The following is a 13401-nucleotide window of genomic DNA, read 5'->3' as shown; positions in this document are numbered from 1 at the left end:
CTGGTTAGAGGGATTTGCTAAGCAAGCTCGCTCCTGATTTGGGTCTAGGTAGGGGGAGGCCAGATCGTCGGTTAACAATGCTGGCCTGTGGCGGTAAGGTCATGACCGGTGAGCAGCTATTTTAAGGTCTGAGGGGGGCGCGCATCATCCTATGGAGGTTCCCGCCCAGGGGGAGGGGCCATTGGCCACTCCTAGAACTTCAGGGGCAAGGTAACTGGTGCTTCAAAGGGGCGCGGGTTGGAGTAGTCACGCTTTTCTTAGGCTTGTAGCCACCCCGCGCGTGCATACTTATGACGTCACCGGATGGCGCAGAGTAAGGGCCCTCCTTTAGTGGGTAAATGGAGTTCACGGCGTGGACCGGGTAATTACCAGGCCCGGCTGCGCATGCGCACATCTCTAGGTGAGGCGCAGCTAGTAGGACCTGACACCGGTTAGCGACCTTGCCATATGGCCAGAAATGTAGTATACAAAAATCAAGATGAGGATATAGATTCGGTTAGGAAACAATCTGTATTAGAGTTTCTGTTAAGGTTAGTCTCTCAAACTTGTTGACAATATTGTATCTAATGTCCTGCTGATTTTTGTATAAATTGTTGACCATGCAATTAAAACCTTTTTTAATTTCATATCTTAATAAATACGTCCGGGGGGTCTTGCGACCTCCCGCCTTCCAAAGATAACCAGGTCTCATGTTCATGTGTCAGGGGGTTGGTGTGGTCAGATGGGGGGGGGGCGGCAGCCAGTCGCTGACCATGTGAAAAGGGGGGGCTCTTGCCCCCCCCCGCCCGCATGGCGGCACGGCAACCGCCTCCCCCTTTGTGCCTCTCGGTGGTGGGGCGTGCCCTCCTGGGCGCGCCCCACCACCGATTGGTTGGTGCCCTCCCTGACCCGGATACCATGGTAGGATGTCCGGGTCAGGGGGGGCGTGCCAGGAGGGGCTGGGTGGGGGGCGTAGCCACCCCCACCCAGTCCCTTGTGAATAAAGAAGCGGGGAGCGCCCGGGAGACCCTCTTGTTCCCTGGACGCTCCCCCACTGCGTGTTGTGCCCCGCGCTCGGGGCTTCTTGTTTCCCCACCCACCATCCCTGGAACTAAATGGTTGATGCTGTATTAGTCTGGTTTAGGTGTAATTTGTTAGGTGAATGTTGCCATCCTTGCCATGCATAAGTGATCTGTGTCTTATTTGTATATTATGCTGATGATGCTTTCTTTAGGAATTTTTCCCCCTTTAGTGAACTGTGCTGAAATATGTTATGATGTTGCAATTGTGTTTAGGACTTTTTTCCCTTTGTAGCTTTACATTGATGTTTTGATGTGTTAGCTAGAGTAGTTGTTCATTAGAATTTTTTCCTATAGGTCGTCGTATTTATTAGGTGTGGGGCATGCAGTAAGGTCATGACCGGTGAGCAGCTATTTTAAGGTCTGAGGGGGCGGGCCTCATCCTATGGAGGTTCCCGCCCAGGGGGAGGGGCCATTGGCCACTCCTAGAACTTCAGGGGCAAGGTAACTGGTGCTTCAAAGGGGCGCGGGTTAGAGTAGTCACGCTTTCCTTAGGCTGGTAGCCACCCCGCACGCGCATACTTATGACGGTACCGGATGGCGCAGAGTAAGGGCCCTCCTTTAGTGGGTAAATGGAGTTCACGGCGTGGACCGGGTAATTACCAGGCCCGGCTGCGCATGCGCACATCTCTAGGTGAGGCGCAGCTAGTAGGACCTGACACCGGTTAGCGACCTTGCCATATGGCCAGAAATGTAGTATACAAAAATCAAGATGAGGATGTTAGATTCGGTTAGTAAACAATCTGTATTAGAGTTTCTGTTAAGGTTAGTCTCTCAAACTTGTTGACAATATTGTATCTAATGTCCTGCTGATTTTTGTATAAATTGTTGACCATGCAATTAAAACCTTTTTAATTTCATATCTTAATAAATACAGCCGGGGGGTCTTGCAACCTCCCGCCTTCCAAAGATAACCAGGTCTCATGTTCATGTGTCAGGGGGTTGGTGTGGTCAGATGGGGGGAGGAGGGCGGCAGCCAGTCGCTGACCATGTGAAGGAAGTGCAGACAATGTAAAGCACGCGCTAGGACTTTGAGTGTGTTCTCAAAATGCTACATAGCTTTCTCCTCACGACACATCGGGTGCAATAAGAGAATGGCCTATGCTTCAGATATCATGACACAATATTATTGCGCACACTATGCCGGTAATACCAAGTAAGTATAAAAAACAGCACACATTAGACATTAGGGCATGAAATGCACAGGTGGTAAAATGAAGACACATGAATCACTATATGGGTACTGACATAATGCTCCACGCATTGTTTCAATCGCAATATGTGTTATTGTATCTAAAACCTTGACAAGAACCATAGGAGTACGAAATTCAAATATTTTAGGAACCTACTCGTGACACCATTATCGTGCTCTTGCTGTGGCAACAGCATGCCGAAGTATGAGATATGCCTTGTACGAGTGTCACTGTCACGAAATACTCTTGTTTCAAGATAAATATTTATCTCTACTATTAGGCCAGGCACATATTTGACGAGACTGTCACACTTTCTGTGATATCATGCAGGTGGCATTGGCGCATTTTACGTGCATGGACTGGCTTGTTGTGTCTTTTTCCAACTTTCTTGCCAATGAACCGTCCCTCGCCAGCCAGCCGGCCCCAGGCCAGGGCCCCTGACCGCAGCTCTCTCTGTTTAGGATTACGGCATGCCACATCCAGCAGGGCCTAGCATCAGAAATATTTCTAACTACAAGAACTGTTTTTTCTGAAGCTATGCCCTGCTGCATTTAAAAAATTAAATAAAAACAATACATTTTAAACTTACCAGGATGAGGCATCACTTCCATCGGTCCCGCGTCGCATCATGTCTCACTCCGAGTCACAGATGTTGGCAAATCATAAGACAAGATGCGACTGGGGGTGGCTACACGGCTAGATCCTGCCATTTGACAGTGCATCGGGTGAATGCATGTCACCGCCCGACAGAATCCTATCTTTAGACTCCTGCATTACACTAGGCATGAGCAGCATACCTAACGTAATTTCAAGGGAGTGGCCGTGCAGAAATGAAACCGCCCTCAGCTCACAGATGCGCAGTTGGAGTCTGTTAGACTCCTGCTGCTCTCGCCTGCCTGCCTGCGCTGTGCGTTTCACCATGACTCAGGCGCATGAGTCATCGTGAAACGCTGAAGCACAGGCCTGAAATGTAAACAGACAAATTGCTGTCTGCTTACATTTCTTGCTGCCCGTGAGCAGTTTTTCTGACGTGTGTCATGTTGATTCTGCCTAGTGGGGCTCCGCCCCCGGCGCCCCTATGGAACAGCCGCCACTGATAAATAACAGGAAATTCCTGTTTTTAGGTTTTGCCTTCACATTGCTTGCGCTGTGCTTGTGAAATCTATTGTATTTAATATAAATCTTAAAAGGGACTTGGATCCCACCCTTGCTTTTCATTGGTTTGTGCACTTGCCACTTCCTTTTCCTCCTTTTCGATTGGCTATAGCATACTATTTCCTGTGTGTTCCTCATGTATTTCTCTTTTCAGTCTCCCATGGCCCAAGCACTGTTTTCCTCCTCTTTGGTGCAGCTTATTTTAAGCATCTCAGCCCCCTAGCGCTGCCCTAGTGCTGTGGGCTCAGCACACTGTTTTGGTTCTGTGGAAATCTTGTGATCACACACTCTCTCGCTGTTATATACATATTATCATCCTGTTTCCTCTCCTGTCCTCTCGTTCTTGCAAGCACAAGAGTTTCGAATTCTGTCGTGAGGATTCCTCGAACGTCACTCTGGACGTTGGCTTCCTCACGACAGGACGGCTCTGGTTGTGGGTGCTTTAGATGGATATTGTAACTTGAAATATATCCATGATTGAACCTACGTAAGACTCAGCATCTATACTTAACACTCGCCTGCTTATTTGGTGGGTTTGCATAGCGTGAACTTGACTTGAAAGTTTTGAAGCACTTAACATGCTCAACATGAGCCCTAGTTATGCTACAGATGGGCATATTCAGCAGGGCTCACCCAAACATCAGAGCCCGGCACTTATTTAGATTGCAACTTTATTCAAACAACTTCATTTAAACAAGATTGGAACTAGTAAGGTATGCCATCTACAGCATTATTTTGCGATGCTACCAGAGCACGTATTGTGGTCAGCATATATTGATCTGTAAATGGTAGACAGGGTCGATACCCTCTCTACAGGGGCACTTAGTTACCAAAACAGTGTTTGTGTAGCTGGGTTTTCATTCAGCAAATTTCTAGGAAGTTTTAGAAACAGAACAATTGGTGAACCAACCTGAATTCGGATTGGTTCTCATAGCAGTGACAGCACTTAGAATGTTATACTTGTCAAAGTCTGCTGGACCACAAGCCTCAGATGCCCCATTCCCACCGTGTCACGTATTTTTACCTTCACTCTGGCCATGAGTACTGGTCTTGTCTGTTTTCTTGCATACGTTGCTGTAGTCATCACAGCAGTTGTTGAACTTGCTGCATTTTCTGTTGCAGTGGCATGGGTCCTTTTTGTTGAAAGCTTCGTCACACCTTCCTTTACAAGATGACTTGCCTGTGGTGTTGCGTAATAGGGGAGACAAGTTTTGTAAGCAAAATCAAGCAACCACACAATAACTGATGCGTTCATAGAAGCAGCATGTGTTAAGCAGTTACAGCTGATTTTAGCCAAGAGCTTTTGATTTTACTACAATTAAATGTGTAATGTACTCACTAATGAGGCTTTCAGCAACTCTCTACATCCATTGGTCTAGCATTCTGTCCTTCACATTTCCTTCCACCCACTGCTTCATTCAGCATGGGGCATAGTTCAACCCACTACAGCACTTGGCTAACTTCACAGCGAGTGATGACATTCTACCCTTTTACAAAGAGCCTCCACAGACAATGTACTTCATTCAGTGCCAGTGTTTACTATGGCATTGAATGTTGTTTGAGTACAAAAATATTTTTAAGTTTAAGTGTTGTTTTTAATTGATGATGATCTGGTAGTTTCATCAACAATAACCTTTTGCAAAATCATTTTTAAAAAAACAAGCCCTTACAAAACGAAAATGCTGGCATGACTATAAATGGAAAATGCTCCCTCCACCCCATCTTGTTATACTTTTGACTGAGCCTAAGCGTCCTTTCCATGATTATGGTGAAAGCCCTTCACCCATTACACCTTATTTACAGGCAGTGGATTTGATTCTAGACTTGCTCCCACAAAGCGTGCCAGAAAATACACTACTATATATGAGGGAAATTATTTGACAAAGGCTGTCGATGTTCTTTGTTCATACTGACCTCTCTGCCATGTTTTTTTTTTTATAATTTAATTTTTTACAAAGCACTAACCTGGCTAAAATCTTTTGGTGCATTCGACAGAAAGAAAATGAAAATTCTGATTTAAATAAACAATAACCCACAACAATATATTCATAAAAACACTTAAAAGAGATTTTATTTTCACTCTTTTGTAAACACAATATGTGTTGGGAGAAGTCATAAGGAGGGAGAAAGGGTATTTGAGAGCCACATAGTAGAAGAAAAAACACGATTATCAATCTGCAACTTTTCTAAACAAGTGGGATATTCACTGGAGAAGAAACTTACTAAGGGCAGCCAGCAGTCTTTGGGAAAACTTGAACTATTGCTGCCAGATAAGATGGGTGCTAAAACATCAATGCCTTACAAGTACGGTAGGCTAACTGAAAGAGCTGTATCCATCTAAGGACGTCAAAGGTAAGGGTTTGAGTGTGGCATAATATGTTTTTATACACTAACAACCCTGATGGGTCTGGCTACTTAAATGCTAAATGCCTCTGAGTAGTTCTTAATTTGAGCAGGTGATTTCCGGTGCTCGGCGGCAGAACTTAATCGTCAACACCGGTGCTTATAGCACAGACTCGACTGTAAGGTATTGAAGCGCTTTTCATGAGCACCAATCATTTTTAGTAGGCAAGTGGAAATTAAGTTATTTACCCAGAATCGCAAGATGTTGACCCTATGCCGAGACTCGAATCTGGTTCCCCAGCTCCAAAGTTGGTAGCTCTGGCTGTTACATCACATCCTCTCCCCACTTGTAGCATTTCATGGTTAGTATTTAGTCCTGTTATAGGCGGCACTCATAGGAGCAATGGGCTTGCCCAAGCTGCCACCTGGCGAGAGCCCCGGCACTTATTTTCACAAATTAACCACTGTCTCTGAGTAGATGAAGAGTGTGGTTAGAAAGACCTGCAAGCACTGCACTGCCACCACTGAACAGGGATAGAACGTGCACAGCAGTCCTTAAGCCAGATCCAGGGAGTAAATATGTATTGAATTTTGGAGCTTTCTTAACAATGTGAGCTTGCATAAAGTTCTGGTAGAATTAACCAAACAAGCATTTTAAACTTTCTGAATTAGTCTAATACTTGAGATTTTTGGTTATGAGGTGCTTGAATTAATGTCAGTTCAATTCCTTACCTGCGACACCCGATGGCTTCGAAGAGTGATCATGGCTGCTCTCTGAGGAAGGTTCTATATCTGTATCAGAAAAGAGAAAAGCACAATCTTAAGTGAACAACATGCAGCTTTTATGCAAACTGCCGGCAGAGTTTGCAGAGTTTTGCCAACTCCGCACTTCGTGGGGAGAGCGGAGTTTATCCATAAATTTCGCTGTGTGGGGGAGTTTGCCCCAGCCACCCACCCCTGAAGCCAGGCAGTAAGCATGAATTTCACTGTTGTACGAGATCCCCTGCACCTGGGCACAATAGCAAGCCTATTGTGAAGTCGGTCCTCTGAGAATATGTGGGAGGAGGGTGGGCGCACACTGCCGCCCACTCCAGCACTTAGTTTGCCCCGATGCATCATAATAAATGCAGTGCATGATAACACTTTCTTCAGTGTCAGGCTTTAGTTTTTCACCCTAATTGGTGCAGCCAGTGTGTGTATCTCTAGAAACATGTTTCAAGGTAATTGTCCTTCAGTAAAGAGCAACACTAATTTGGGGGGGTGCTGGAGATGCTGCCCAAAGCCTTCTCAGGTTCAGTACCACTCGCTGGGCGCAGGTGCATCAACGAGAGCTCGTCAGGTGCGTGCCCACCCCCCTCCTGTATGAAAAGGCTCCCTTGACCTAACGAGCTGACGAGCTCCGGTTGATGCACCAGACTGACATTGGACAAAAGTGTTATCATGCACTACATTTATTATGATGCATTGGGGCAAACTGAGTGCTGGAGTGTGAGGCGGTGTGCGCCCACCCCCCTCCTGTATGAAAAAGCTCCCTTGAGCTAACGAGTTGACGATCTCTGGTTGATGCACCGGCACGAATGTATGACATTATAATGCATACATTTAGAACGCATGCATTTACAACGCAGTTTTCACATCATAACATTCTTTACAACGCATTCCATTACAGTGCATTGTACCTTTACAACGCATACCATTACATTGCCTTTAAGGTAAGAATTGGATAATATAGGGGTAAAATGACTATTCTAACTCCAGGGGGTGCAACAGTAGGGTAAGTATTGGATAGTGTAGGGATAATAATTACTATTCTAATTCCAGGGGGTGCAACAGTAGGGTAAGTGTTGGATAGTGTAGGGGTAAAAATTACTATTCTAACTCCAGGGGGTGCAACAGTAGGGTACGTTTTGGATAGTGTAGGGGTACTATGTGCTGTAATGGTATGCGTTGTAATGGTATGCGTTGTAATGCCAGCTTTGTAGTGCAATGCGATGTAGTGTCATGTGTTGTAATGCCTGCATTGTAGTGACATGCGTTGTAAGGGATGTTCCGATGTAATGACTGCGTTGTAAGTGTAGTGCGATGTAATGGTTGCATTTTAAAGGATGTTTCCCACCAGCACCCCCCAAAAAAGTGTTGCTCTCTACTGAAGAAGGACAATTATCCTGAAACACGTTTCTAGAGATACACAGCACTGGCTGCACCAACAATGGTGAAAAACTATAGCCTGACATTGGACAAAAGTGTTATCCGGCACAGCATTTATTATGATGCATCGGAGCAAACTGAGTGCTGGAGTGTGATGTGGTGTGCTCCCACCCCACTCCTCTCTGAAAATAAGTGGGCCAGGAGGCTGCTGTTGTCATGTCTCTCAGCTGTAATCTCGAGAACAGGCACCAACTTCTGTGGCTCAAGTGCCAGTAATATTTCAGCTGCGTACCTCTGAAAGTGTAATGTAATGTAATGTAATGTAATTTGACTTATATAGCGCACAAATCACCCGAAGGTCTCAGGGCGCTTGCTTAGGGAACCCGTCCTGGTATTCCCTTGTGAGATACCCCCGGCAGGGTATCCACAAGGTGAAAGCCAGGCATCCCGCCGCGAAAGTGCACCAAAGCCTGGAACGGAAGCCTCAACAGTGAGGCTTATAATATTTTCATCATCCCAGTTAACGTCAGACGGAACAACCATTCACCTTTTGTGGACATACCATGATGTCATCATGCAGCTATGCGCACTGATGTCATATCCACCACGGAAGGTTGCTGCTGCTGCTCTAATCGCACAGCACCATTGCCTGGCAGAGTCTCAGTGAAGGTTTGTCTGGCACTGAAATGCAGGTACTATTAAAGTCTTCTAAATATGAGGGCCATACCATTTGAATAATGCATGGCACACTTGAGCACCTATCTCCCCCAGCTTTGACCTATGATGGTGGCTCAGAGGACTGCCATTGGTCATGCACGGAGTGGGCCTGCTCTATGGGTGCAGGGCAGAATTTGTATGTGTGAACATGGCAGCAGGGTTTGTTGCCAGGAAGAGGGAAGATTTTGTACGTGTGAAGCTGGCAGCAGGGTGTGTGAGGGTGAAGAGGGCAGAGTTTGTACGTGTGAAAAGGGCAGCAGGGTGTATGAGCATCGAGATGGGTTGGTGTGTAGGTGGGGAGAGAGCACAGGGGCCTGTAAGCTATCTGTTCAATGCTGTGCTTCTATCACATCACTTCCCATTTGGTTACAAAGATTTCACCATTTTGAGGTATTAAGAGACGTCGTAAACCTGCTTCAGTTGTATGTCTGAGTGGCTTCAGAAGAACTTGTACGGCGGCGCGAAACTCCATGGAATTCCACAAAGTTTTAATGCAACTCCGCAGACTCCACCCACCCTTAGTTTTTGCACATCATACGTTTGTGCATGATTTAGTCTGCTCAACCCCTGCTGAAATTTCGGAGTGATGTGCCAGAGACAGAGTGGCCATTTAATTAATCAGGCATTCCCCCAGGGCGCTGTAACCATTCGAGGCCGGGTTTGAAAGCCCAGGGCCCCTCTTGATGCCTCTTGGGTCGGAAAGCCACACAATGTTTGAGTCAGGCTCGAAACTCATGGCAGGCTATTATTCAACTCAAGGTCCTCTGCCTCTGCATTTTGCGATGCAGGGCGCGCTACGAAATTAATTATTAATTAAATTGTTTACTTACATTCAATTATCCATACTCCAGTTTTTAGCACCCCCCACCCTGCCCCTCCCCCGCCCGCCTCTCCGCCCTACCAAAACTTCCTGCACGGGCCATGGCTGCTCTTGGATCCTCTAAAGCGAGCCATTGTCTTCTACCTACACTCTTCTGTCATGTGCCATAATTATAGATACAGCAATAACCTTTGATGTGAAACAGGAAAGAGAGCTATACAATATGGAACTAGAAAAACTAGGATCAATTCAGGCTTCTCTGCTTCATAAAATTATTTGATCCTTGATATATATTTCATTTTACTGAACGTCCTTTTTTTAAATTATCACTTATGAAAACAAAGTCAAATATGCAAGTTTAGGATATGTGCTGTACATAAGCATCTTGTGTTTAATTAAATAGATGATAATGTTGCTCCATCTAAGGATCTAGGCCACATATTATAAGGTACACATATCAAGTGACCTGCCCTTTAATAAAGGCTTCCAGTTTTCCGTTTTTACTGATTTTTACAGATAATTACAGACAGTTAACAGTGTGTTTCCTGTTTGTTTTTATGTTTAAAAGCAGAAAAATACTGAAAATGGTGCTTCCTTTGAGAAACTCTCCATGCTGTCTTTCATGAATTCTAGGCAACAGCGAGCAGGCAGACAGCATGGAGGGTTAAAATACAGGATGAGACTTCCTTAAATACAGGCATATGTTAACATATATTTGTAGTACGATGCTAATATGTACCTGTGAGTGTAGTCTTTTGTTATACGTGGCTGCTTAGTTTGCTAAAACATGACAGGCATCAGGTATATTTGAAGTGTTTTTAAAATTGTCTGCTTTTGAGATTTTAAATGACTAAAATCGAATAAAGCTTATATGGAATTTGAATTTAACAGGCATCCATGTTTGAGTGCACGTTGAAGAGTTGTATAAACATGGAAATATACAATTTTACAGCTACATTTATTCTTGAATCACAAAATAAATATGGATAAATACGGCCAAAAAATGAATATGGATAAATACAGACAAAAATGTTAAAGAATTAAATACCCTAAAACCGGGAGCCCTGCCTTTAATTCACTCATGGCATTGATGTCAAGGCAGGGTGAGGGAGCAGGAATGTGTAAAAGCTATCACATTTAATAAATGCCTTTTGATGCAGTGTTATATTTAGACGTATTAAGGTAAAACATTTCCACATGTAAAAGGAATACACTTTTTTGAATTTTTAAAAAACGTAATTATTTTTTTAAAAGATGTTTTTGCTATGATTTACATATATACTTGACTTGACATGCCAAATATTTTCATGACTCGACTTGTGCATGGGCTCGTAGAACCTAGCCAAACAATTGGCTAAGCTATGGCTCGCCTCTCCCTGTTAATTTGCTTGGGTGTCCATCTTTAGGTACCTCTACGACTTCCCCTGCTCCTTGTGGTTAAGTGTAACAGGCACAGGGAGACTTCAGGAGTGAGAGAAAGGGAGGGAGGTAGAGAATGTGAAGAAAGAGAGAGGATGGATACATGGAAAGAGAAAGATTGAGGAAGTTAGCAGAGCAACGTTTAGTTTTTTTTGCCCAGGTGCAGTGGAGTGCAAGATGTTAAGGGTCTAGGGTCAAAGGTATAATGTTTTAAGTTGTGACCATCTTAGTTTGTCTGAAGACATTTCATCCTGAGCTCATCCCGCTCCCGGAATAAAATCAACCGTTTGCATATGTAAAATACCTCTATGTTCTATCTGCTGCCCCAAACTTTTCTTGTGAAATAGACTATTACATAGAGACACACCCACCTTAAAGGTCAGCTATAAAGGTCTTTACTAGCATCATCTTTTATTTTTTTTTTCCTTTTTATCATTCATTAGAAAGTTGACTCTAACAGTGAGATAACATTCATCAGGGACATCTGTGGTGATCTACAGATAAGTATGAAAGCCAGCAAGGAGCCATTACCTTGAATAATAATAGCACCTGTCATATCAAGTGTGGTATGAAGGACCATATATAGAAGAAATTATTATTAATGAGCATTATCACACAACTCAAACAAGGCACCACCTCATCCCGTTCAGAATGCTAATTACCTATTAGAAGGTGTTATCAATACATTACATAGAGATAAATAACAGAAAGTGTCTGTTTAGTTCGAGCCTGACTGTGCATGCACTGTCTGTAAGACATGCAGTAATCACTAAAAGAGCTTTAATCCAGGCTGCTACTCACCATAGGCTGAGTCGGGCTATAGCATACTATTTCCTGTGTGTTCCTCGTGTGTTTCTCTTTTCATTCTCCCATGGCCCAAGCACTGTTTTCATCCTCTTTGGTGCAGCTTCTTTTAAGCGTCTCAGCCCCCTAGCGCTGCCCTAGTGCGTGGGCTCAGCACACTGTTTTGATTCTGTGGAAATCTTGTGATCCCACACTCTCTCGCCTGCGTATTTGGTGGGTTTGCATAGCGTGAACTGGACTTGAAAGTTTTGAAGCACTTAACATGCTCAACATGAGCACTAGTTATGCTACAGATGGGCATATTCAGCAGGGCTCACCTAAACATCAGAGCCCGGCACTTGTTTAGATTGCAACTTTATTCAAACAACTTCATTTAAACAAGATTGGAACAAGTAAGGTACGTCATCTACAGCATTATTTTGCGATGCTACCAGAGCACGTATTGTGGTCAGCATATATTGATCTGTAAATGGTAGACAGGGTCGATACCCTCTCTACAGAGGCACTTAGTTACCAAAACAGTGTTTGTATAGCTGGTTTTTCATTCAGCAAATTTCTAGGAAGTTTTAGAAACAGAACAATTGGTGAACGAACCTGAATTCGGATTGGTTCTCATAGCAGTGACAGCACTTAGAATTTTATACTGGTCAAAGTCTGCTGGACACTCAACCACAAGCCTCAGATGCCCCATTCCCACCGTATCAATTATTTTTACCTTCACTCTGGCCATGAGTACTGGTCTTGTCTGTTTTCTTGCATACGTTGCTGTAGTCATCACAGCAGTTGTTGAACTTGCTGCATTTTCTGTTGCAGTGGCATGAGTTCTTTTTGTTGTAGGCTTCGTCACACCTTCCTTTACAAGATGACTTGCCTGTGGTGTTGCGAAATAGGGGAGACAAGTTTTGTAGTTTGTAATAAAAATCAGCCATCCACAGAATAGCTGATGCGTTCATAGAAGCAGCATGCGTTCAGCAGTTACAGCTGATTTTAGCCAAGAGCTTTTGATTTTACTACAATTAAATGTGTAATGTACTTACTAATGAGGCTTTCAGTAACTCTCTACATCCATTGGTCTAGCATTCTGTCCTTCACATTTCCTTCCACCCACTGCTTCATTCAGCATAGGGCATAGTTCAACCCACTACAGCACTTGGCTAACTTCACAGCGAGTGATGACATTCTATCCTTTTACAAAGAGCCTCCACAGACAATGTACTTCATTCAGTGCCAGTGTTTACTATGGCATTGAATGCTGTTTGAGTACAAAAATATTTTTAAGTTTAAGTTTTGTTTTTAATTGATGATGATCTGGTAGTTTCATCAACAATAACCTTTTGCAAAATCATTAAAAAAAAAAACAAGCCCTGACAAAACGAAAATGCTGGCATGACTATAAATGGAAAATGCTCCCTCCACCCCATCTTGTTATACTATTGACTGAGCCTAAGCCTCCTTTCCATGATTGTGGTGAAAGCCCTTCACCCATTACACCTTATTTACTGGCAGTGGCTTCGATTCTAGACTTGTTCCCACAAAGCGTGCCAGAAAATGCACTACTATATATGAGAGAATTTATTTGACAATGGCTGTCGATGTTCTTTGTTCATACTGACCTCTCTGCCATGTTTGTTTTTTTATAATTTAATTTTTTACAAAGCACTAACCTTGCTAAAATCTTTTGGTGCATTCGACACAAAGAAAATGAAAATTCAGATTTAAATAAAATGATATTGCTTCACAATTT

The 13401-nt window shown here is 43.8% G+C and overlaps 1 protein-coding gene across 7 annotated transcripts in view; it reads right to left on the bottom strand.

Moving 5' to 3' along the window:
- Window positions 1–13401, bottom strand: part of LOC147748965 (uridylate-specific endoribonuclease-like) — a 246155-nt gene that overhangs the window by 91997 nt on the left and 140757 nt on the right. For 4 of the 7 annotated variants that reach the window (XM_086964643.1, XM_086964669.1, XM_086964651.1 and 1 more), the window contains 3 exons: window positions 12373–12528; window positions 6482–6541; window positions 4431–4586 (listed from right to left, as the gene is read on the bottom strand). In XM_086964643.1, the coding sequence (XP_086820769.1) occupies window positions 4431–4586; window positions 6482–6541; window positions 12373–12528 (372 nt within the window). The remainder of the gene's footprint in view (window positions 1–4430; window positions 4587–6481; window positions 6542–12372; window positions 12529–13401) is intronic. The other 3 variants (XM_086964658.1, XM_086964683.1, XM_086964676.1) reach the window with 2 other exon arrangements.

Source organism: Lissotriton vulgaris, chromosome 1_1, assembly GCF_964263255.1.
Source record: "Lissotriton vulgaris chromosome 1_1, aLisVul1.2, whole genome shotgun sequence".
Taxonomy (NCBI): Eukaryota; Metazoa; Chordata; class Amphibia; order Caudata; family Salamandridae; genus Lissotriton; species Lissotriton vulgaris.
This window is presented reverse-complemented; position numbering and strand designations above follow the sequence as displayed.